This window comes from Nothobranchius furzeri, chromosome 9 (genome assembly GCF_043380555.1).
Source record: "Nothobranchius furzeri strain GRZ-AD chromosome 9, NfurGRZ-RIMD1, whole genome shotgun sequence".
NCBI lineage: Eukaryota > Metazoa > Chordata > Actinopteri > Cyprinodontiformes > Nothobranchiidae > Nothobranchius > Nothobranchius furzeri.
Window position 1 is genome coordinate 66603751 of NC_091749.1, and position 24252 is coordinate 66628002.

General features: G+C 46.0%; 2 protein-coding genes across 2 annotated transcripts; one reads left to right on the plus strand and one right to left on the minus strand.

Moving 5' to 3' along the window:
* Window positions 1-312: 312 nt before the first annotated feature.
* Window positions 313-6019, plus strand: tipin (timeless interacting protein). The gene is made up of 8 exons (XM_015953258.3): window positions 313-441; window positions 1087-1227; window positions 1315-1405; window positions 1564-1639; window positions 1904-2026; window positions 2097-2160; window positions 4370-4582; window positions 5144-6019. The coding sequence occupies exons 2-8, from the start codon at window positions 1098-1100 to the stop codon at window positions 5806-5808; spliced, it is 1362 nt and encodes a 453-aa protein (XP_015808744.1). The 5' UTR covers window positions 313-441; window positions 1087-1097; the 3' UTR covers window positions 5809-6019.
* dis3l (DIS3 like exosome 3'-5' exoribonuclease) lies at window positions 6003-17754 on the minus strand. The gene is made up of 18 exons (XM_015953255.3): window positions 17489-17754; window positions 15748-15898; window positions 14101-14229; window positions 13311-13446; window positions 10554-10721; window positions 10394-10472; window positions 10140-10319; window positions 9902-10065; window positions 9523-9684; window positions 9000-9250; window positions 8823-8915; window positions 8469-8757; window positions 8163-8398; window positions 7487-7641; window positions 7235-7413; window positions 7013-7158; window positions 6483-6654; window positions 6003-6418 (listed from the first exon to the last, which is right to left on the minus strand). Exons 1-18 carry the CDS (start codon window positions 17616-17618, stop codon window positions 6098-6100), a joined length of 3141 nt encoding a protein of 1046 aa, XP_015808741.1. The 5' UTR covers window positions 17619-17754; the 3' UTR covers window positions 6003-6097.
* Window positions 17755-24252: the final 6498 nt, after the last annotated feature.

Consider the following 24252-nt stretch of genomic DNA (forward strand, 5'->3'; position numbering starts at 1 on the left):
TTCACTCCGTTCTGGTTCTCACTTTAATCTGATGTTTTAGAGAACAATGTTTCCCGAAAAAAAGAAGCCACATTTTTCACTCTTCCTTTTTTGAATTGTTTTGTCAGTTGCTGCAAGAACACACAGGAACAGTTTTTCATCAATGTCATTCTGCCGGAAACAGTAGTGAGACACATCCGGCTGACCCGTTCTTCTGTTATTAGTTGTACCATAGGCATGAATAATGTATTTATGGCACAAAAAATACATCTTTACGTCTGTGATTTGTATAATTAATCAGAAGGGTGAAATTTCGAAGGCTTGGTTTGGAAACCGTGTTTAACGGAATAACACATTTTGCTTTAACACCGGAAACCAGTCACTGTTGGACACCAACGAAGAAGAAGTTGGCGGTAAATTCCTTCTGCATGTAATTTCGTTCATCGAGTCTTTTGTTACAAGGTGAGTTAAGGAGCTGTTTTCGCAGATTTAAACCTGTTAACTACGTTGATCTGGGTGGAGTTAGTTAGTTAAACGAGTCAACCGGTTTATTACAACCGTAGGTTCGGTTAAAGGGTTAGGACTTTCCTTTTACAGCAGGCGGTATATAATATGAGGCTCCGATTGTATATAAGCACGACTTAAAACGTTTAGATACAAATGATATCTGAATTTACAAATGTAATATAAGTGTTGAACTCTGTTTTAAACTAAGCAGAGTTCAACTGCCGGACCCGGATGGGCAGAGTGTGGCTCTTGGGCCATTTGTGGCCTGTTAGATTGTTGGAAAACCCGAACAGAGAAATAATGTCAGATCGTGCCTTAAAACAAAAACAGTGCATAAGTTTTTTATTTTTACGTGGATGTAAAAAACATCCATTAGTAATAAAACATTGATGCTTTAATCTCACATCTTCTGTTTGTCTAAATAAAGTGTTTGGTTTAGGTTTAACAGATTTTCATTCACACAGTTGAATATTAATAAATTATTTTAGTTGAAATCCGCTGCAAATGAGATGTTTTGTGATTCTGCGAATGCAAACAAAATAAGGAGCTGTTTCTATGATCAGCTTTCATCTGGCTGTGGCTGATTGTTGTCTCCTCCAGGCGTTTTCACCATGATTGACTCTCAGGAGGACGCTCTTGGTGACATCCCTGACTATGACGGGTTAGAGGATGAAGCTTTCCCTCCTCTTCCTCCCCCCCATTCTCCTGGACAGCAGGAACACGGGGAGCTGTTTGGAGATGGTGAGCCTGCTGTCAGAATGTAACATTAAAACAGGAAACACCTGAAGATGCTCTTATTTTGAAATGTGTGTGTGTGATGGGATGCAGCGGAGGAGGGGGAGGTGTCGAAGCTGGCCGACGTTCCTGCTGCTAAACGAAAAGGAGTGAAGAGACCACAACCCAAATTGGACTCTCAGAGGTACCTCAGATTCTTCTCAGGTTTCAGAACCAGAAACCTCAAAGTGTTTCTGGGAGGAAACGGACCCACCAGAACCTCTCAGACGCAGTTCTGAGCCGGTCTGGAGGTCTGTGTGAGAAGACGTGATGTTTAACGGATGGATATTCGTTTCTCCTCAGACTAATTTCAGAGAGAGGACTTCCAGCTCTACGCACGCTGTTTGATGATGTTCACTTCAGAGGCAAAGGTCACGAGGTGAGTTCTGTTAGTGAGGAGAACCGTTCTGAATGTTTGACTCAAACCATCAGATCAGGTCTTCAAACGAAGTCAGACCGGCGTCTGGATGACCTCAAAGTTGGAAGCTTCAGCCTTCATGACATGCTTCCATGGAACGGTGTTTGGGTTCTGGTTCTTCCTCATCTTCACTGGCCCAACTGTCAGTCCAGTTCTGGGATGGACTGTTGGTTCCATCAGCGTTTCTTACCTTTTTGTCTCCCGCCCGCATCTGTGTCCCATCAGGCGGAGGACCTGAAGCTGCTGATGCAGAAGATGGAGAACTGGGCCCACAGGTTGTATCCCAAACTGCAGTTTGAAGATTTTATAGAGAAGCTGGAAAAACTTGGCAGCAAGAAGGACGTGCAGGTGAGCGAGAGCCGCTGAGTGTCTCCGTAAAGATACCAGAACTTCATCCTAAAGGTCTTTCTGCTGTCAGACGTGTCTCAAACGGATTCGACTGGACATGCCGCTGACACACGAGGACTTCATGGACAAAGACGGTAAGAGATAGAACTTTTCCTTAAGACTGGGATACCAACAAGATCCAGTCCAGAACTCCCCATGCTCCTTCCCAGCATCCAGATGTAGCAGTCACACTTTTATAGCGTGACGACCGCGAATGAGTTATGACCAATAAGGTGTGATGATTCCATATAAATATGAAATATCAACCTGATTGATCTTTGAAGATTAATCAGAAGATTATAGTTACTTTTACTTGTTCAGGGATCATAAACACACTTCGTATTAATTCAGATTCAAGTATATAGTTAAAAAAGAAATTTTATTCTTTCCTAAACTAATGATTTTACATGACAAGATATGAATAATGAGATGTGATGGAGTGGATATGCCGTGATGTGTAGGTGGTGTGATGTAAGCTAGATGTTTATCAGAATTAGGGCTGCACAATATATCGTAAATATATCGTTATCGCGATATCAGCATGCACAATATGCATATCGAAAAGAACAGATAAATATCGCAATGAATGGTCAGCTCAAATGTTAACTAAACATAATGCGTTCTGTCAATCAAATGGAAGTACCGGTATTATGTGTTTTTAAACAAATCAAATAGAGCTCTTCACCCATTTGGCCAATTGGGTGGGTTCTCATAGGTCAGACGCCCGCCCCCGAGGCGGACGGCACTCAATTTTGATGGTTAGCAAACACCTGAGTTAGCTTTGTTCTGCTCTTTTTGCTGATTCTGCTTTTCCCGCAATCTACTGATTGCCTTTTCTTGATCATTTTCTTTTTCCCTTTCCTCACATCTTTTGCTTTTCTCATTTTAATTTATTATTTTTTTATCATTTTTGTTCCTGAGTTAAGTTTTTATTTATCACAAGTGATATCGTCATCGTAATATGAATCTATATTATCGAATATCGCAGGCTTTCCTAAAATCGTGAAGCCCTAATCAGAATCTTTGTATCTGGAAGAAATTGTGAAATCTGGGTGTAAAATAATTTGTTGTCTGCTCTAAACTAGAGAGTCGATTATTAATAAAACAGCATCAGACGCAATCTGTTGTGTCTACAAACCCTGGCGGAGACCCCCAGCAGATCCGGACTGTCAGAAGTCGGGTAGATCTCACGGCACCGGGAGCCCGTAGATGAGCTCCGATACGACCCGTCCAGTCTTGAGACGTCTCCAGGTCACAACAGTAGCTGGAATGCTTGTTTGCGTCTAAGTGGATGTGGCTCTTAGGGAGCCGTCTGGCTGTGTCAGCTTGCAGCGTGCAAACAGGTTTGACTGTATGTCAGAAGAGATGTCTCAAGGATGCTTGTCCCGAATTGGCCAGTTCAGAACTCTGCTAGAAACGGCATCACTCGGGAAGTAATTCTTGTTTCATTAAACCACTTTATTATGATTTCTGGCCAAGTTTAGCCAATCAGAATTAGACACGTTTCTGAGTTTTCACCAACATCCCTCAGAAAGCCACGTCCTCCTCAGATACAAAGATTTTTTTAACACTGTGAATGAGATTGTCTTGAAACACTTATGTGAGGTGAAGCTTAACCTGAATTTGACTCTTATGAAGATGTACGAGTGTAGACGATGATTAACTTGTTAAATCAAACACATACTGGTCATAAGATCGGCAATGGATCGTTGTAAGAGCAATATTCATTTCAACTTCATTGATTTAATCACAAATTATTCAAACATTTCATTTAAACATCGTGTTCATTCAACCATATGATTAATTAACTTATAAGTTGTAAAGCCTTGTAGGATTCGTGTAGGTTCACTTTTATTCAGAGTGAGGAATCCAGCAGTCTGACTTTTACACAGAGAGAGAAGGGCTTTTGAGGGAGACCTTGACAGTTTATTTATGTCTGCGGTGAAGAACAATAAGTGAGCAAAGGGTTGATTTGTGCGTCTGGATCCTCCAGCTGGTGCAGCCTTGACTTTGCGGCTCTGGCGTGTGTGAAAGGTTATGCTGTGTCAATTTGATGGCGAAAACTTGACCCTTTTGATTCATAACAAAGACTTTCCCGTGGTTCAGATGAAGAGTTTTGGACCAGCTGATATAATTACCACAACATTTTACAGATCTAAAGCATGTAGAGCGACTCCAGCAGGACAGAATTCCATGTTTCAGGTCGTAAAACTGATGGAACCTGAGTTAGAACCTTTTTAAAACCAGCGGCTTACTGGCTGGTTCTGACTCCGCTCTCTCACGTGTTCTCCAAATGTTTTGTAGGTGAGGAAGAAGCTCCACCTGAGATGCAGGTGTTCCAGGATTTTGATCCCTTCAGCAGTGAGAGTTCTGTTAAAGACCCACAAGGTCTTCTCCGGTCCACCCCGGTCCCTGCTCCTCCGGCTGTCCCGCCTCTGACTCAGGATCAGCTCGACAGGATGGAGCTGAACCGGCAGCGAGCGCTGGAGAGGAGGATCGCTCGTCAGCAGCAAACAGGTGAGAAGAACCAGAACTACCTGGTCTATGGCAGCCCGGGGAGGACAATCGGTCCTGACTAATCTAGATTCTACTTGTGTAGTTTCTGGTGTCTACCACTAGAGGTCGCTGGAGCTCTGGGATGATTCCTCCAGCTGCAAAAACTTAGAAATCACAAATGTCAGAAGGTGGTAAAAGATTAGAAGCTGTAGCTCAGGAAGGAGAGCGGGTAGTCCAGCAATCGGAAGGTTGTAGGTTTGATCCCGGCTCCAACCAGAGAATGCTGCTGGTGTGTCCTTGGGCAAGACACTTAACCCGCCTTGCCTGCTGGTGGTGGTCGGCGGGACCGGCGGTTAAATTATAATTATTAGTTTATCAGAGAAACACAAAATCCAAAAGGTCTGAGAGGATCTTTGAGTTTTAAACCAGCTGATAATTTTGTTCACAAATTCATTAAAAACTGAAAAAGTTCTGATCTGCTTCACCGACCCGAGGGATCGGTTCTACTTGGTTCATCTTCAGAAAACATATAAAACAAAACCAGAACAAATGGATCGCTAATTGTCTTCTCTTCTTGTGTAGAACCTTCTGACACCGGGCCTTCGCCAGCTTCCTCCAACATCCTCAATGGTTCTGCTGACCAGGAGAAGATGCAAGATCTGGACCTGGATCGGTCCTGCAGCACACAACCTCCTGCTCTTCTACACACAGACCCAGAACCTCCTGCTCCTCTAGACGCTGACCCAGAACCTCCCGTTTCTCCACACGCCGACCCAGAACCTCCTGCTCTTCTACACACAGACCCAGAACCTCCTGCTCTTCCACACAAGGACCCAGAACCTCCTGCTCCTTCACACGTGGACCTAGAACCTCCTGCTCTTCCGCACAAGGACCCAGAACCTCCTGCTCCTCTAGACGCTGACCCAGAACCTCCCGTTTCTCAGCACGCCGACCCAGAACCTCCTGCTCCTTCACACGTGGACCTAGAACCTCCTGTAGAACCTCCTGCTCCTCCACATGCCGACTCAGAACCTCCTGCTCCTCTAGACGCTGACCCAGAACCTCCTGCTCCTCTAGACGCTGACCCAGAACCTCCTGCTCCTTCACACATGGACCTAGAACCTCCTGCTCCTTCACATGCCGACTCAGAACCTCCTGCTCCTCCACACGCTGACCCAGAACCTCCTACTGAGTCCACTCTTGGTAAGGAGGAACCGGTCCCAGAGGGGCCGGAGGAAGAAGTTTAATGCCAGCGTGGTTCTAAAACCTGAACAACCTGCAGTTCTGGTCCACTTGGTTGTGCTTGGTTCTGGATGTTTTGACATTTGTGACCTGAAGGTGAAGAAAGAGTCCAGGTTTTGGGACACAAAGACTGTGGCTGCAGGTCAAAGGTCAGAGACGTTTATACGAATCACATTTTATTATAAAAGTCAGAATAAAGTTTGAGTTTTCCTGAAACTTCGGTTTTTATTTTTAAAGCCTCGTTCTCAGATTTTAAAAATAAAACTTGACAGAACCAAACGTTCTGCAGGACGTTCAGGTGTCCACCTGTGTCCCCTCGGGGGGGCGTGGCTCCGTCTCCGGGTCCAACAGGGACAGTTCTCGGATCTCCTCCAGAAGGGAGTACAGATTAGGAGTTTTACTCTGCCGGAACTCCCTCTCCTCTCGGGACAGTTTGGGTTTCCGGGTCTCCTTCTGTGCCTCCTCAGCAAGTCGGACCACCTCCTGGACCAGCTGGTTCCGGCCCTGTGAGGAGACCTGCTGCGGCGTCGAGCTGCTGCGGTGCGGCTTGTTGCTGATGACCTCCATGTTCAGAGTGTCCGAGTGACAGCTGGAGGACAGGACGGAGACGCGGACCTGAGGGGACAAACGGGAGCTCAGTGGGTTTCTCAGCAGGCCCGGTTCTGAGACGTTTACTCACGGTGATGTGGTCAAACAGCCTGAAGGTGGCGCTGCCACAGGCAGAGGTGGTTCTGATGTGGTCCGAGTGTCGCTGGACAGAACCACTCTGCCACTCACAGGTTCCGTCAGGTCCCACTGACACCACCTGACCCTCCTTGTTCTTCAAGTAGACTGGACCTTTCACACCGTACCTGTAAACAGCAGCGACCCGGGTCAGAACCAGAACCACTTATTTACGCTCCCAGACTTCTAATATCTAAACAAATATCCCAGAATTCAGTTGGTGCCGACCCAGAATCACAAGGAAGAAGTTTCTGTTTTCATCAGAATCGGATCCGACAAACCTGCAGAACCGCGAACGACCCGATCCCATGAAGTTCACGCCGTCCTGTTAACAAAAAATCCTCCAATAGCCAACCGGGTCCAACCAAACTCATTTAGAGTCCGGAGTCCAGGCCCGGTTCTGTAAACTGGAGCCCATCTCGGGTAATGTCCAAACTTCTGTTTAAAGAACCTCAATGCTGCTGACAAACCGGGTCGGTTCCTTACTCTGGGACAAACACCAGCACGCCGTTGTCTCGGATGGAGTAGATGACGGCGCCAGCCACGCACCGCGGGTCCGTCTCAGGGTCTCGCTCTTTGAAGAAAAGGCACTGAAACAGCCCGATGGAGAGGTTCTGGGCCCGCTGGGCCGCCTGCAGAATGGAAACGGCTCAGAACCTCATCAGACTGAAACACCACGGAGCTTCAGAACCGACCCGCTCTTCTCACCCGGTTCTTGTTGTTGATGTGCTCCGCTAGCTCTTCCATTTCTTTATTTCCAGCGGGCGCTTCGACAGGCTCCGCCCCCTGCTCCGTGGCCAGGGCGGCGGTCAGCAGGCGGTGAACCACCATGTCGGCGTACCGTCGGATCGGGGAAGTGAAGTGGGTGTACCGGTCCAGAGCCAGACCTGCAGAACATCAGAGTAGAACAGTCGGGTCACTGAGACCAACGGCTTTGTTCAGCGGGAACGCCGGGCTCACCGTAGTGGAAGAACTGGTCCTCGGGTTCAGAACCGGTGGAGAAGTACACGGCCTGGGACATCGCCTGGGTCGCCATCATCCTGAGCAGCCTGTTTACCAGCGGGTCCCGGGGGTCCACGGCCCGGTTCAGAGAGTCAGCTAAAGCCTTGTTGGTGCTGCAGGGATCAGAGGGGCACGTTTAGATCCTGAACCAGAATCCGGTCCGGTCACAGAACCAGGTCAGGTAGGGATAAACGGCAACAGGTGACACGTTCCTAACCAGATCACCTGGTGCCGTTGTCATGGTGATCCAATGCAGACGGGATTTTCTCATTTAGTCACAAAGGTTCTGGTTTCAACAAAGCGGCCCAGAACGGAAGAGGCTAGAACATGGTCCCTTCCTAAACCAGATCCAGGACAAGTTCTGTTCTAAAAGAAGCAGGAACATCCCATGCCAACGTGTGATGTCACACGGGTCACTACAGAACCACGGATTGTTCTGATCGGGTCTGAGCAACAAGACCTGCTGAATCTGGTGCCAAAGTCATCTGGTGGTTCTGATCTGAACCCAAATGGGTTCCAGATGTTCCCGAGACTCACCAGGAAACCAAGAACCCTCGAGATCTTTTGACCCAATGAGTTTATAAATCAGCTGGTTTTGGTCGGTTCTGATGGACCTGTTGGTTCTGTGTGTCACCTGGTGTCGATGCTGAAGCCCCGGGCCTGGGCCGTGTCCACCAGCTGACCAAACAGCTCCTGGCGTGGCGGCGGGTGGCGCCGCAGCAGAGCCTGGTACGGAAACACTTCCTGTATCTTGCGCGCCACCCAGTGGTTGGCGTAGATCATGCATTCTGCCACCGTCTCATGGACCTCCAGCGGCTGACGGGGGACCAGCGCCGTGATGTTCCGCTTCTCATCCAGCTGGGCTCGGACCTGAGGAGGACCGGGTCCAGGTTTCAATATAGAACCCCGAGTTCAGAACCGACCCAGTAGAACCACGTACCTCCACCCCCTCCAGCTCCAGCGCACCTCCACAGTCTCTCTGCGCACGGAGGTGTCTCGCCACATGCGTCAGTGTCTCCAGCGCTTCCACCAGCTCGGCCAGCTTCCCGTCCCGCTCCTCCGAGGCGAGCTGGGCCAGTTCCGGTACCTCTGCCTCCTCCCCGTTCAGCAGCGCCTGGGCCAGCTCGTAGTGCAGCTGGTACGAGGATCGGATCAGCGTGCGACCGAACCACACCTTGGCGACGGCCATCGTCTGAACGTCGAGCTCCCACAGGACACTCATGGCGTACCTGAACACGAGAGCGAACCCGTTGGACCGGCGGAGCTTCTGTGAGGAGATGATGGATCCACTCACCTGTCGACACCTCCCAGCAGGGAGCAGAGGTCAGCGCTGAGAACAGCCGGCAGCATGTCGTAGCGGCGGTCTGCCAGGTAGTAGGTAGTGGCCCTGAAATTCCACAGAGCCTTCAGATCAGGGGTCCAAACCCAGGTCTGGAGTGAAAACCGAGTCTAAAGTTTTGGTTCTGCTCACCTGGAGCGAGCCTCCAGGTCGGTGAGCGATCCCTCAGAAACAAAGTGAGTGACGTCAGCGATGTGGACCCCCAGCTCCAGCAGCGACCCGCCAGGGAGACGGCGCACCGACAGAGTGTCGTCCACGTCCTCGCAGCCACGCGGGTCGATGCTGAACACCAGGTGAGTCTCCCGGAGGTCCCGCCTCTTTGACACCTGAACCGGATCCACCGTCCATGGCTTTGTTGCCGAGGTCGATGGCATTTCCCTCAGCTGATGGAGAGAAGGTCACAGGAAGGCTGTGATGGCGATTTCTGATCAGAACTTCTACCGGCTCAGTCAGCTGTCAAACATTATGGATGCTGGGTAAATACAAAACGTTTCCATGGAAACCAAAAAGCAGCTGTTGCTCGGATCACCAGCTAACGATGACCCGAGTTATCGCTGCCTCGCACCCGGTTCCTGACTCCTGAACCACCTCTGACGGGGACGCTGGACCCCGCCCCTGGTGGGAGTCAGCAGATCACAGTAGAACCGGTTCTGACCTGAGCTTCTGAGAAGGGAGGAACATGGATGCAGTTCTCTATCAGGATGGTCTGGACCTCGGTCTCCAGCTCTCCGGCCCGACCCAGAACCCGAACGCTGTGACCGCTGGGATAGAGGGAGGTGCTTTCCCATGAATCGATGCGCACCACCACTCTGTGGTCCTGCAGGACAAAACAGAATGGAGCTTCATGGACAAGCTAGACCCAATTCTCCAGAACCGGGACACAGTAATCCCTCTTCAGCACTAACAATCCTGTCAGCATAAAGAGTCGATAATGAAAATAAAACTTTTTCCTGTGAAATAAAAAATGAAACTTGTTCCTACAGAAAGTGGACCTATCAGAACCAAAACACCCAACAGAGAAACTGGACCCAGACCTGCAGAACATCGGCCTGCTGGGTGCTGATCCGGATCTTAGGGATGCGTCGGTCCCAAGGAATCACCAGGATGCGCTGGGAGTTCCTGCTCTGAGTCCCCTCCCTTGGGGGGAAGGTCACCACGTAGTCCCTCCAGTTCCTCTGCAGGACCCCCACAACCCGACCTGAACCCAGAACCACACCTGGTCAGTCAATCAGAAGCACCCAGGGCCTGCTGGACTCTCAGGTCCGGCCTCACCTGTGGGCATTGGTTTACTCTCACTGTCCCCTCCTGTCCTCTCGTCCACCGGTCCCTCCGTCAGAGCCGTGACCTTTCCCCTCCACTCGCTCCTCGGCAGAAGCTCCAGAACCACAGAATCCCCGTGCACGGCTCTGTTGCGGTTCCTCACGCCGTACACCAGAACCCCCCCAATCAGATCTGGGAAGAAGAACCGGGGGGATTCTGAACAAGTTCTGAGTCGTTCTGCAGAGAGGTTCAGGAAGGTTCTGTACCTGAGTTCTTGTTGGAAATATCATCATTCGCAACAAACGCTTCGTTCTGAGCTCGATGTTTGCTGACGTTCAGAATCCCCTGGTTCAACAGAATATTAACCAGTTAGCCAACCCGTGTGACCCTGAGTTTAGACGTCGACCCGATCAGGTGAGGTTCTACCTGAATGTAACGCCCAGATTTGATGCCAGCCGCCAGAACTTCAGTAGGTAGATGTTCACAAAACTCCTTCTGAGTGTCCTCGCTCTCCTTCTCCTGCAGCGCCTGAGAAATGGAGCCGTAGAGCTCGTGGGCCGCCTGCAGATCGGGCCAGAAGTTCTGCAGATAATCCTGGAAGGGATGAAGTCAGGTCTCAGGGGAACATCTAGACCAGAAGAGCTGATCCTAACCTTCTAACTTTCTGCTTTAGCAATTTCTTTAATTCTGACCAGACTGATGGGCTAACGGCTAGTCTGAGCTGGTCACAACACATGTTGGCGTTTTAAATGCAGCTCTAATCCATCTCATAAATGTCAGTAAGTTATATTCCTGCCAAAAGAACAATGCTTATGTTTGATTAAATAGGAGACCAAGTCACACTTTATTCTAGAAACCAAAGCTGTGAATGAAGCCATCATGCATGTTTTCAAGTGGTGCTCGCTGCAGAACCACAAAGGCGGAGCTGCACCAGAGTCAGCCCCGCCCATTCCATCAGAGTCAGTCCAATTCCTTCCAGTTGTCAGACTTGATAGCATTCTGGAACCAAAGAGGGTGTTATAGCTAACATCATCTAAAATGCAAGATTGAGGACGGAGTTGAGAGGTTAATTGAACAGTTTTTGTAAAGGTTTCATATAATTAAAAATCTAACTTTTGGAACTTTTTACCATGTTATATTGTCATTTCCTCAAAAGAAACACGCCAAAGCCATTTTTGGCCTCATTCACACATTTTTCCTCCCATCTCAGCTTCAGTTTGGTCTCCTCCCCCGAAGCGGGTCTGGTCTTGGTTCTCAATTTTCCGACAAATTATTTCTGAAATGACTTCTACTGAGACACCGCCGAAAAAACCATACATCCCATCTACAAAGACACACTGGATGGCACAATTAGTGTGATGCCACTTGCTTTTTATCAGATGTAGTGGTGAAGTGGTTATGGAGTCAGATAGACATGCTCCATGCTGTCGTTCTTTTTAAAACACAGAAACAGATTTGTTTACCTGTTTTGTCGCTACGTTTCGCCGGCGGCGAAACGTAGCAACAAAACAGGTAAACAAATCTGTTTCTGTGTTTTAAAAAGAACGACAGCATGGAATTACCACGACACAGCAAGAACACACCTAAGATGTTCAAAGATAGACGTGCTGTTTTGCGCAGGTTCGCCTCCCAGTAGCAGAAATATTAGGTAGTTTAAAACCCTTTTTCTTCTTTTCTAGCTACACTTGCCACTACTATGTTTACAACTATTTATTGGTATACCGTCTAAAATATAATGACTAATGTTTAATTAGCCAGTGTGAGTCCATTTGTGAGCAGAGTTTCAACTAAAATGCTGTTTAGGAACGACCAAATTCAAAGAACTTTTAGAGACATAAATATTTTGCAGAAAATAAACATTACAACTAAAATATAAACAAATTAAATGTTTCAGCTGGATAAATAGATTGCTGCCGACCCCACCGAGAGTCGAACCAGCATCAACGGCAAAACTTTACGATCTCGCCACTGGACTACCAGAACCCACACGATAGCCTGAAATGCTGTTGTAGGCCGCTTTTGTTGGAGCGGCTGTGGGCAGATATTTGCTAAAAGAAACTTTCATTTCAGGATATATTCAGGCTTTGTCATGTAGCAAGTTATATTTATCTTGTTTAATTGGAGCATAGAACGTAGCATTAACATTTGTAAACCAGTAACAGCCGTAGTTCATGTGGGTCAGGTTAGTTTGCGATAAAGTTAAAAAACAAAAACAGAAGAAGTCAGTGGGCTAGGCTGAGTTTGCGAGAGTGGGCGGGGCTGACTCTGGTGCAGCTCCGCCTTTGTAGTTCTGCAGCGAGCACCCTCTCCTCGTTTTTGGTTCCTTGGGAGGAAATGCACACGTTTGGATGTGTGGGGCTGCTTTTGTGCATCACTACCCAGTTCAGGGTATCTGCAGGCTTAAGGGAGCCAAATTTAAGACTTTTTAAGACCTTTTTTAAGGCCACTTTGACCAAATTTAAGCTATTTTTTAAATTAAATTTAAGCTATAATTTCCAGCTATTGCCTGGAACCGGTGCTAGCCACGTCGGAAACGTGGGATTACCAAGCTCCCACTAGCTTAACCAGCTAATATGCTCATCTAAAAATAGCCCTCTTTCACAACCAACTGAATGTGTACGGTTCCGCTTACGCCAACATCATACACAAAAAATGCTGAAGACTAACTAGAAATTCTTGTTTATTGGGTATTTGGTAATTTAAGACCTTTGGAAACTGTATTTAAGGATTATTAGTCATTTTTAAGGATTTTTAAGGCCTTAAATTTAGAAAAGCAAATTTAAGACTTTTTAAGGACCTGCAGATACCCTGCCAGTTGGACCTCCTTTTGTCTAAAATACTGCATCAGCACAGTGTGAGCCTAGCCTCAGAGCAGTGGGCCGGAAGGCCGGCATCCAGCATGTTTTAGTTGTTTCTCTGCTCCAACACACTTGATTCAGTGGTGGAATCACCTGTGCAGAAACTCATCAAGCTCTGCAGAAGTCTGTTAATCAGCTGCTGACTGAAACCAGGTGTGTTGGAGGAGGGTTAAAACTAAAACATGCTGGATGCCGGGCCTCCAGGACCAGGATCAAGCACCCCCTGCCCTTGACTTTCAGGGTTAGCCTAGCCCTAGCCCATCAGCCTGGGTTGGGGCTAGGCTAACCCTGGCTGATCTGATTGGCTGCTGACTGACATGTTTACCTTGAAGGTGACGACAAAAACTCCAGAGTTCAGGTTGCTGAACCGACTCACAACATCTTCGTCCTCTGTAACCATCACGATGCTCATCATTCCTGCCAGGTGGTTGTAGTACCACACTGCAGCTTCGTACACACACCTACCCACAAATAATACATCAGATGGTTTTTACACCGTTTATCCAAACTTTACATTTAAAAACACTTCTGAAACTTTGGTTTAAACAGTTAAAAACACGGACCCCTGCTGATTCTGGTTCCTGAAGACCAAGGGCCTCGTTTGTAAAACTGCATAGAATCCTTACTAAAACCCCACTTAAGCTCAGCTAAAAATGAAAAAGTTACGCAAACTGATTTTCCGACTTATGAAACTGTGCCAACGGTGTGAAAATGTGTCCTTAAACATTTTACCATCTCGCCCTCTTCCAAGTCTGCAAGTTTTGCTTAAAGTTGCCACGTTTTTCTGTCCGGTGTTTCTTTATAAATCACAAAGTTGGCGTTGCAAGTCACTTACGCACTTTTCAGACCCGTTTTGTGCGTAAGCAGCTTTAGAAATGAGGCCCCTGGTCGCCTCGTTCTGAATCCTTCTGAAAACTAAACTTATTCTGTTTTTTTTATTACAAATAATCCCGATTAAGTAGGAAAGTTCTAATTTCAGTTCTAATTTCCCAACATTTATTTGAAATGTAATAACTTGTTGAATTTATAAATAAACCTATACTAACCTCTGACCCCACCTCAGGTGGGAAATCTGATGAAAGCTTCTGGTGTCCTGACACCCTGGGACCACTCACCTGGTCTGCCACTGCTCGTGGCTCTCGCCCTTCTCTCTCGGGCGGTACGAGTGCTCCTGGAACTCGTTAGCAAACAGAACACAGTCGTGTCGAGGGTCTTTCACCAGGTTCCTCAGACGGCTGTAGCACCTGAACGACACAGGAGCATCAGAACACAGAGCTCACCAGCAGGAGGCAGAAAAAGACGCTCAGGTGGAAAGACTACAACAGCTCCCACGTCATCTAAAGAAATAAACCCTAATAAAGTTTATTCAAAGCATTTGAATCCCCTGGCATCGGACCAGAACCCAGCGTACCCATGTCAGTTCTGGTTCTGCGTGTTAGTGCCCTAACAGAATCCTGACACCATCAGAAACGAAGCCTCACTCTAATGATGCGACACTGCCGAGTCGGCGGAAACCCAAAACAAATTGGACTCGGAGACAAGGTCAGCTGGGAATCCTTATTTACAGGTTTGTTCAAGTCAGTCAGAAACCGGAGCAGAAGGTTAAAGTCACACCTGCATCAGCAGAACTCTGACATAATGAGGTCAACCCGGTCCCGGTCTCTCTCTCTCTCTCTCTCTCTCTCTCTCTCTCTCTCTCTCTCTCTCTCTCTCTCTCTCTCTCTCTCCCTCTCCCTCTCCCTCTCCCTTCCCTCTCTCTCTCTCTCTCTCTCTCTCTCTCTCTCTCTCTCTCTCAATCCGTAACTTTCCTCTTCAGCCGAAAGAACCTAACGACAAGCTGGATAAAATCTGTTGCTGTTCCAACTGCTGCAACGGTTCCTTTCAGAATAAAAGCTGAACCATCACGACCCCCTTTTTGGTCTCGCTAGATGCCAATAAAACTGTCGTGACCCGGAAGTATCCCAAGACTGGTCTGGTCGGACGGCAACCGCTGCTTTTCCTAAAGGCTTCGGTTCCAGAGAAGGTCAAGCTGTCATGGCCTGAGGTATATTGTTCCCCACACTAACCCTTCTCCTGCAGGTGGGCGGTGCCGGAGAACTGCCCAGCTGCAGCCACTCAGCTGCAATCACCGGCTGGCTATATGAGGGGCAGTCTGAGACCTACACGACGTCGGATGATTAACTCGTTTGGGTATATGACCTAGTCTCGAGCTCTGTCGCTATCTTTGAGCGTGTTTTGTTTTTGTGCCCTTGCTGATTGCATTTTCCTACAGCAGATATCACTCTACATCATCCCGCCAGCCGATCTCTCTCTCTCTCTCTCTCTCTCTCTCTCTCTCTCTCTCTCTCTCTCTCTCTCTCTCTCTCTCTCTCTCTCTCTCTCTCTCTCTCTCTCTCTCTCTCTCTCTCTCTCTCTCTCTCTCTCTCTCTCTCTCTCTCTCTCTCTCTCTCTCTCTCTCTCTCTCTCTCTCTCTCTCTCTCTCTCTCTCTCTCTCTCTCTCTCTCTCTCTCTCTCTCTCTCTCTCTCTCTCTCTCTCTCTCTCTCTCTCTCTCTCTCTCTCTCTCTCTCTCTCTCTCTCTCTCTCTCTCTCTCTCTCTCTCACACACACACACACACACACACCAGAACCAGCTGCTAATGGTTTGTCAGGAAAACTTATGAGATGTTCTCCATCACTTTGGAATAAAAAAAGACGGTAGACTGGAGTTCTTCAGACAACCCACTTCACCCTCTATGTGTGTGTGTGTTTGTGTGTGTTGTACCTGCGCCCTTTACTCTGCAGAGCCTGGCAGGCCGTCTGGGTGAAGATGACTCCCTGCAGCTCCCTGAATTCCAGGATCTCCAGGAAGTTGACCACCACCTCCACCCCCGGCACCACATAGTGGGTCAAGTCTCCGGGCAACACCTTGCCATCTGTTGAGGGGTCATCAGGTCGTTACCATGGCTACACACAACATATTCACTGTTTTATACAGAAATCAGATGTTCTGTTACACTGATCTACCTGTGATAATAAATCCATCAGAGAAAATACAAATATTAAATTATATCGGTCCTCTAACGTTCGGTTGGACAAGAATGTGAGTCTACCAACAGCTCCAATCCATCCATCCATCCATCTTCTGAACCCGCTTTGTCCATGTAGGGTCGCGGGGGGGCTGGTGCCCATCTCCAGCAGTCAACGGGCAATTAGGCAAGGTACACCCTGGACAGAGAGCCAGTCCATCGCAGGGCAACACAGAGACACACAGGACAAACAATCATGCACACACACACACACACATAAGGACAATTTAGACAGACCAATCAACCTAATAGTCATGTTTTTGTACTGTGGGAGGAAGCCGGAGTACCCAGAGAGAACCCACGCATGCAAAATGAGACCATGCAAACTCCATGCAGAAGGATCCCAGGCCGGGAAGCGAACCCAGGACCTTCTTGCTGCAAGGCAACAGCTCTAACCACTGCACCACTGCGCAGCCCAACAGCTCCAGTCCGAGTCATCAAATCAAGTTTAACCAATCTGCTTGTTAAATCTGTTGGAGAAAATGAAGTTTAAAGCAAAATTTTGTTTAAATGAATCAAAAAAAATCTTTACAGTATGCTCTAATGGGAAACAGGTCTCAACACAAACGGTTGGTTTCTGCTTGGTCCTAGAGCTCAACCAGTGTCAATTTAGTATAGCGTAATATTGTTTTTGGATGGTAAAATGTGCAGGGGTCAAAACTTGACGTTGGAAAAAGTGGGGAGGGACATGCCCCCCCCCCCCCCCCCAATTACGTCCATGCATTTACTGATTAGTAACAAACGATTATAAAACTTTCACTATTAATAAACATTGTTTTACACATTTATCTCTTCACTTGTTGCCACTGATGAAAGGAGGTCTGATGTGCTTGTCATTTTCCTGAAGTTTGCACTCCTCAGGGCTTTTTGACCCTAATAGGCATCCGTTGGTAAGGTCTTACTCCAACACAAAAATGCTGCTTGCTTGCAATGTTTTAGGTGTCTACTGCTCCCCATCAACCAGGAAAAATACACACTGGCACATTAAAGACAGTTTTAAGTCTGTTTGGATCGCTGGTACATATTATATAATAGAACAGTCCTTTGTCTTTATGTCTAACTGTTTTATCTTGTATGTTTTTATCTTATCTGTTTTTCTTTAGTGTAAAGCTAACTATGTGTCTGTTGCTGCTGCATCTTGGCCAGATCATCTCTGTAAACGAGAATGAGCTCTCAATCGACTCATCTGGTTAAATAAAAATAAATAAAGGTTTAATAAATGAAGGACTGGAAATAAAACACTCGTTAGCTCTTAGTGGCTGGCTGTGTTTTTAGCGACTAGATGTGTTTTATCGGCCGGTTTATTTAGTTATTTTTGTTTGTTTTTTGCGACTAGTAGTGTGTTTTATAGACTGGTTGTGTTTGTAACGACTAGTTGTGTTTTAAACGGCTGTTTGTGTGTTTTTAGCAACTAGTTGTGTGTTTTGGCGGACTTACCGTTAGCACAGGCCGCCTGACACAGAGAGCTGAAGCAGGGAACCCGCTCCCTCAGATAGTGCTCCCGAACCACCCGAACCCTCCGGCCTCGGTAACTCTTCAGGTGCAGAATCTTCTCGGTTTTAATCATCCCGAACTCTGAACCGAAATGGATCAGCAGCCGCTGACCCAAAGTTTACAAACCGGAACTTTAAAGTGAAGACTATGTTTTGGCGGACTTGTGAGAGGGAAGCTCCAAGTGTTGTGCCGAAAAGAGCATGCCTGGCGAAATGTGCATCCCCGTTGTGGAAAGGCGCTTAAAAAGTACTATTAATGTAATATTATTATGTTTATCTGCGTGATTCCTTACAAAAAGATCGTTTGTAGGCAGATAAATTAAAGAAATTTATGTTTAAAACATTTTTATTTGAAGAAATAGTAATAAAGTAGTAATAAATATTTTAAAATGAGTAATTTTGTGTCACGTGTGTTTTTTAAGAACCAACAACAAAATAGTTGGGAGAAAGCACAAAAATACATAAAAAATGCTCACTAAAACATTATTCTCAAACGTTCAAAAACGTAATTTTTTTATAACTATTTCATCATATTTGTAAACAAAAACAAAACGCTTTCACGAAAAACACGTAACAGAAGCGTGTTAGCCTCGTCGCTCATAAAGTATTCTAGTTTACCTCTATGCTTATTTCATGGGGATACGCATTTCGGCAGGCATGCTCCTTTCGGCACAACACCTGTTTCCGTGTTGAGAGAGTCGGAGCCACGGTTGGTGCTGTCCTTTTGCGTTCATGTACTGTCGGACAAAAGAAAACTCATGGATTCTCTTCTGTCCCGCAAACAGAAATTCTTCAGGTGTTTTTCAAAAGGTTTTTGAATTTACCAGAATTTTCTGAAATAAACAAAAAGACGACGTTTACAAAATATGTTCTAGGGGTTGATTAAAAACACTTTTATCTGGAAAAGTTTCACATTAAAAAATTGTTCACAAAACAGTTAAATGTTTGCTTAAAGGTATCTGTGTTGAACTAGCCTGGCAAGCCAGACTAAATAAGTATATTATTTGTATTTAAACTTAAAAGGGAGGAATCTGGTCTAGTTTTACTAGCCTAGTATTGAACACCTTTTCTGGTTAGAATACTAAACAGGAAATTCTGTCATCAGCACTTTTTTTCCCCCCTCTGTGGCAAACAGCAAATCTTTTATGATTCATGTGATGAATTTATTGTAGTATTGTGAGAGGTTAAACATTTTACAGGAAGCCTCTAGGTGGACCTAGTGTTCTGGATGCAAAGTGGGGTGTACTTTAACATTAGACAAGCGGAAGTTCGTTGCCGGGAAGCATGGCTGTACCTGTGTTGGAGTAATAAATATTCCCAAAGAACAACCCACTCTCCGTGAGCTTATTCTTGCCACCAGAGGATATTACATTTATATACAATTTTAAAAAGACCCAAAACATTTTTTTTACAACTAGAAACTGTTTTTTGAGCCTTTGTACAGCCTATGAAATGTTGTTGGGGTCTACAATGGCCCAGGAGCTCTGATAAATGATCAAACACAAAATTATAATAAAGACCTACAAATAAGACCTATAAACTGGTTTAGCCAGCCCACTGGGTCAGAACCAAGCAGAAACCCCGAAGACCCAGACCTGAAACCAACACGGAAGTAAAAAAAGTGCTTGTTGTAGCTGGATTGGTTCAGTTTATGGGTGTCAGTCATTTGCTCCCACCCTCACAGCCCGACTCTCAGCTTCATCTCTTTTCTCATGTTTGGACTGTCTGGGCGTGATGAGACGTGCAACACAGCCAAGATGAAGGTGTTAGGAGCCGCCTATGGGGAGCCTAAGTCACGCCCATCTACTTCCGGACCACGGGTCCACGGAAGAACGAAAAAATGAATGCAAGTCAACGGGGCTAAAAATGCTATTTTCTAATTCCTCTCGTTCTGTGCCATGGATTTCACATATGATGTCAGTGGATTTTAAAGATGCATTTTGATACCAAGAATGTGCTTATTTTTGAATAGGGGGAAACACTATTTTAGGTTTTGTGTGAAAATAAGTCCAGGACTACAATTGAGCTTCACGAAAGTGACGTTATCAAACCAGACATGGAGAAAACTGTGGGAAAATGGATGTAAGGTCAGCCACATCGGTCAGCCACCATTAATCTGGCCATTTGGTAAGCAGCTACGCTAGGGGAGAGGAGATTATGTGATGATGTCATATATGCGACGTGTCGATTTCTGGTTTGTAGTCATGCTAATTATGAACTTTTACAAGCTGAAAAATCTCAAAGTACATGACTGGCGTGGTCAAAACACCCATCATTACTTTTCATTTAAATTGCAGTACATATCTGCGATCCAGGGCATAAGGCAAAGCAGATTAGAAAATAGCCTTTTTATCCCCGTTGATTTGCATTTATTTTCATTCTTCAGGGGACCCATGATGCGGAAGTGACTCAGGCCCTGTCCACACGTAGCTGGGGATCTGCCAAAACATAGATATTTTTCTACGTTTTGGCCTGTCATCCACACAAAAACGGAGTTTTTTCACACGAAAACGGATTTTTTTAAAAACTCCGGCCAAAGTGAAGATCTGCGTTTTCTCCGTTTTGGGTGTCTGCGTGTGGACAGACAAAACCGGAGTTTTAAGGTCCGCAACGTCACTTTCCGCGACAACAAATGCTGACATCACGTGTGCGACCTGTGTTTACACTAGCCGACAGCATGGATGCCCTCAGAGCTGCGCTCGCTTTATCAATTGTCCAAGCGCTTTTTGCTTGTTTGTTTTTGCAAGCGGAATTACTGCTCCTTGCGGAAGACCACAGACGAAGGACGAGGTTAAGAACGGGGGAAGTACTGCCACCTACAGGTCTGGCATGTCCTTAACAACATATTTATCCCGGTACGTGTGGACAGAGTTTTTTCAAAACGAGGTGGTGTGGATGCAAGTTTTTGGAGGGGCGGATATTCATTTATAAAAAAACCCGGCTACCTTGTGGACTAGGCCTTAGTCTCTCTATTGACCCTTCACTTGTGACGTCACACCACTCATGGGACCGCCCCCTTTGCTATGATGGACAGCAAAAAGACAGTTTACGCACAATGAAACTCCAGTGAAGCTTGTCAAAACATGCCAGTTTCTAGCCTTTTACTGCTTTATTTTGCTGATTTCACAGAACAATAATAATAGCTTGCAGCGCAGTTGGCTGCACTAACAGACAAGGATGTAAACGCAACTCAGCTTCGGTGTAAAGTGAAGCGCTGTTTAACATAATGTTATAAATCCATCGGTAAACAACAGTTGCAGAGAGAACTTAAGCTAACGTTTGTAAGCTAGTTAACATACTGCTCTCTATGAGACCCTCCTAGGTGTGCTACTTCTTCTGATAACTGAACGGACCGTGAACTACTTGAAGGAATGCTAAAGCTTGCAATAACAATTTCAGGCTTTACTTTTATGTTTATTATGTTTATGTTTATTTATTTAGCAGACGCTTTCATCCAAAGCGACTTACAATTTATAACCTATAGGGCGTGTTGTGATCTTCGGGGGAAACCGGAGTACCCGGAGGAAACCCACGCATGCATGGGGAGAACACGCAACTCCACGCAGAAGGGCCGCAGCCGAGTTTCGAACCTGCGACCTTCGTGCTGCGAGGCAACAGTGCTAACAACTGCGCCACCATGCAGCCCACTTTTCTCTCTGTTTAGTAATTGTGTCGCTGCTTTTACCGTCCAGTATGGTGGACCCACCGTGATTAGGTGGCGAAGGTGCAAAGGGTCAATGTTTATGATCAGGACATGGAATTAAATGAGCTAGGTGCTGATTGGCCGGCTGTGGATCTATCTGGCATTCATTCAAAGTCTGTGTTATGGAAATTTTATATTTCATTACTTTAATCCTATTAACTAATGCCTGAAAGCATTCTCACGCCGTCTCTCTCACAGTGACGGTCTCGTTCCCATTCACACATACACACACCTCTGTTCTTTCCTTATGTTATAAAATACACTCTCAGGGCAGGATCTCTTGGCAGATGCAAATGAGCTCTGCCCAGAGTGCAATTTGATGGCTTATCTGTTTACTGTCTCTTTTTTTCTCTTCGACTGCAGGAAATGGGTTTATTGATAAAATCCCTAACATAATTTGGTCCTTCGAAAGCCGGGGTCCTGAGTTCACCTCGCGGCGCCAAGAGCCCACGCCGGGGAACTGTCGACAACCCGAATCTCCTCCAGCGCTGAGCTTTCGCTGGGAGGTCGGTATGAGGGTCTTGACGTCGCTGGGAGACATGCAGATCTACGAAGTCAAGACCTGAGCGGAGAGATCTGGTGAGACAAGCTTGTTTTGTCGTTTGTCTTACCAAGAGAAAATCCTAGGTGACCAGAGATTAAAGTGGTGTCGTCCGCAAGAAGGAACTTGTTAAACAGATTCCTGGAATGCTGTATTGGCTGGGTTTTTGAGCGTTTTAGCCGAAAATATAAACGTAACTCTGGTTTTGATACACAAAACTCAGAGGACACTAAACTGGTTTATCTACCAGAAAAGATGTATAAACAGATTTCGGGAATGCTGTGTTTTGCTTGGCTTTTAAGCGTTTTAGCCGGAAAAATAGAAACGTAACACTGGTGTGATAAAGTGGTAAATGAATAGACCGGTGTGATAACTAAGAGGTTAAATTGGTTCTGTCTGCCGGAAGGGACAGGTTAACTGATTCTCTCAAGGCTGTGTGTTTGGCTTGGTTTTTGAGCGTTTTAGCTAACTAAAAACGGAGCTCAGACTTCTTTGATGGTCCGTTAGTACAACCAAGTCCACAGCTAACCATCTTTGTCCAATCAATGCAAAATTAGCATCCAAACATGAATACAAAGAGGAGGCAACTAAAGTTAAGAAAATCAAAACACTTTCACTGTGGGGCTGTGGCCTTCTCTGGAGCAAGCCGCTAGTGCTAGATCTGACGATTAATGCACTACATGTCAATCTAATCATTCATAATTTCTAGCTTTAATTACATCTAAATGACTGAGTTACAAAAATAGACCCCCCCCCCCCCCCCATTTGTCATGACTGTAAACTTGACCTATAGAGCTCCGGGAGTTGACGTCACATCTCCCGGCATGCAGCAGTTCAAATCGAAACAGCGCCATATTGGCAGGCAGAAGCCCGCAGCTGGACTATTTGTTGTTGTCAGAAAACTCAATCAAACGGGAAATATGGTAGATTCCTGTTGTGCCCCAGGATGCAGAACAGATGACGACATAAGGAATGAGCCATCTACAGGATTCCCCAAGATCCGGAGCGCCGCAAACGTTGGATCATTGTAATAAAACGCGCTAGTGACCGGGCTGAAATGAAGCTGTGGGATCCCGAGAGTAAAGGATTTCACTTATGCAGCGACCACTTCATATCAGGTACTTAAACCAACGTTTCCTCAACTGTGTATGGTGTTTATTTTAAATGCTTTTATTACGATTCTTAGTGGGCTTCCTAAACTTATTTTGGTGTGGCTTTTTCTGTCTTATTACTCATAGCAGCAAGTAAACATCACGTAAAACGTTGCCTCGTGAGTTCTGCGTGCTGCCGTTTACGTGTTTTATGATCACAGCAATTAACCGGCTAAGCTGTATTTAATTTTTAAGCAATGGTTGATCAATTGTCAGATCACACATAAAAAGCACTTTGGATTGCTATTATCTGCCTCACCGAGACAGATCTCAGACAGGTCCTGAGATGTTCCTGCCTGACAAATTTATTTTATTCACGGAAAAAAATCGGACTAGTGATTTCTCTTGGCGTTCAGTTTATACATTCAAACGGCACAGCACTCTATTTAAACTTCTTACATGTAAATCTGTGTTATTTGTCCATCCATCCATCAATTTTCACCCGCTTATCCGGAGTCGGCTTGTGGGGGCAGTAGCCTAAGTCGAGAGGCCCAGACTTCCCTCTCCTCAGCCACTTGGGCCAGCTCCTCTGGGGGAATCCCAAGGCGTTCCCTGGCCAGGTCCGGTAAGAAGTCCGCTCCGACAGCTTCTGGCATTTTTAAAAAGTATCCCAGGGGCACGGTAAGGGTAGGAGATGTTTAGTCTATTTAATTTCTGACTATATAAAACGATTTCTTCGTTTTTAAAGTGTGAAGTAAACTCCGACGAAGTAAAATCCACGCCGATCCCGTTCATTTTGTTTACCTTTGTTGCCTGCCAACATGGTGTCTACTCTCTGAGAGTCATGTGACGTCCGGAGCTCAATTAAACCTGAAATGCTTCTGTTTCAGGCTGTTATCATGTTTGTTCCTGCTGTGAAGTTAGCATTTTTTACATGGCAATCAATGGGAATTTGCTCTCAGGCCAGCACCTAGCCCATGAGAGTGGAGCTGCAATTTTTGTCACTTCCATGTTGGCTTCAATTTTGAGATGCTTACTGAGGTGTCTATGATGTTTGATTGCAGCTTTTCTCAGAAGCAACCATTTCTTCATGGCCATTACAACATTAACACAATTTAATCCACTCTTATCTTGTTGATGTCCTGCAAGGCCACTCTTAGTATGAGCTAGGTTTAATTTATACAGTCTTTTGATCAAACAATTGTTTTATTTTAGATGTAGGAAATAAAAGAGTAGTGTGGTTGGAAAAATCTGTCTCTGTGGATTTCTGTACGCTCTTGAAGGGTAGTTGGACACAACTGGACTCTTCTTGTTTCCTGAAGACGTTTTTCCACTCCAAGTTTAAGCTAATAGTTCATAGTGAACCATTATTA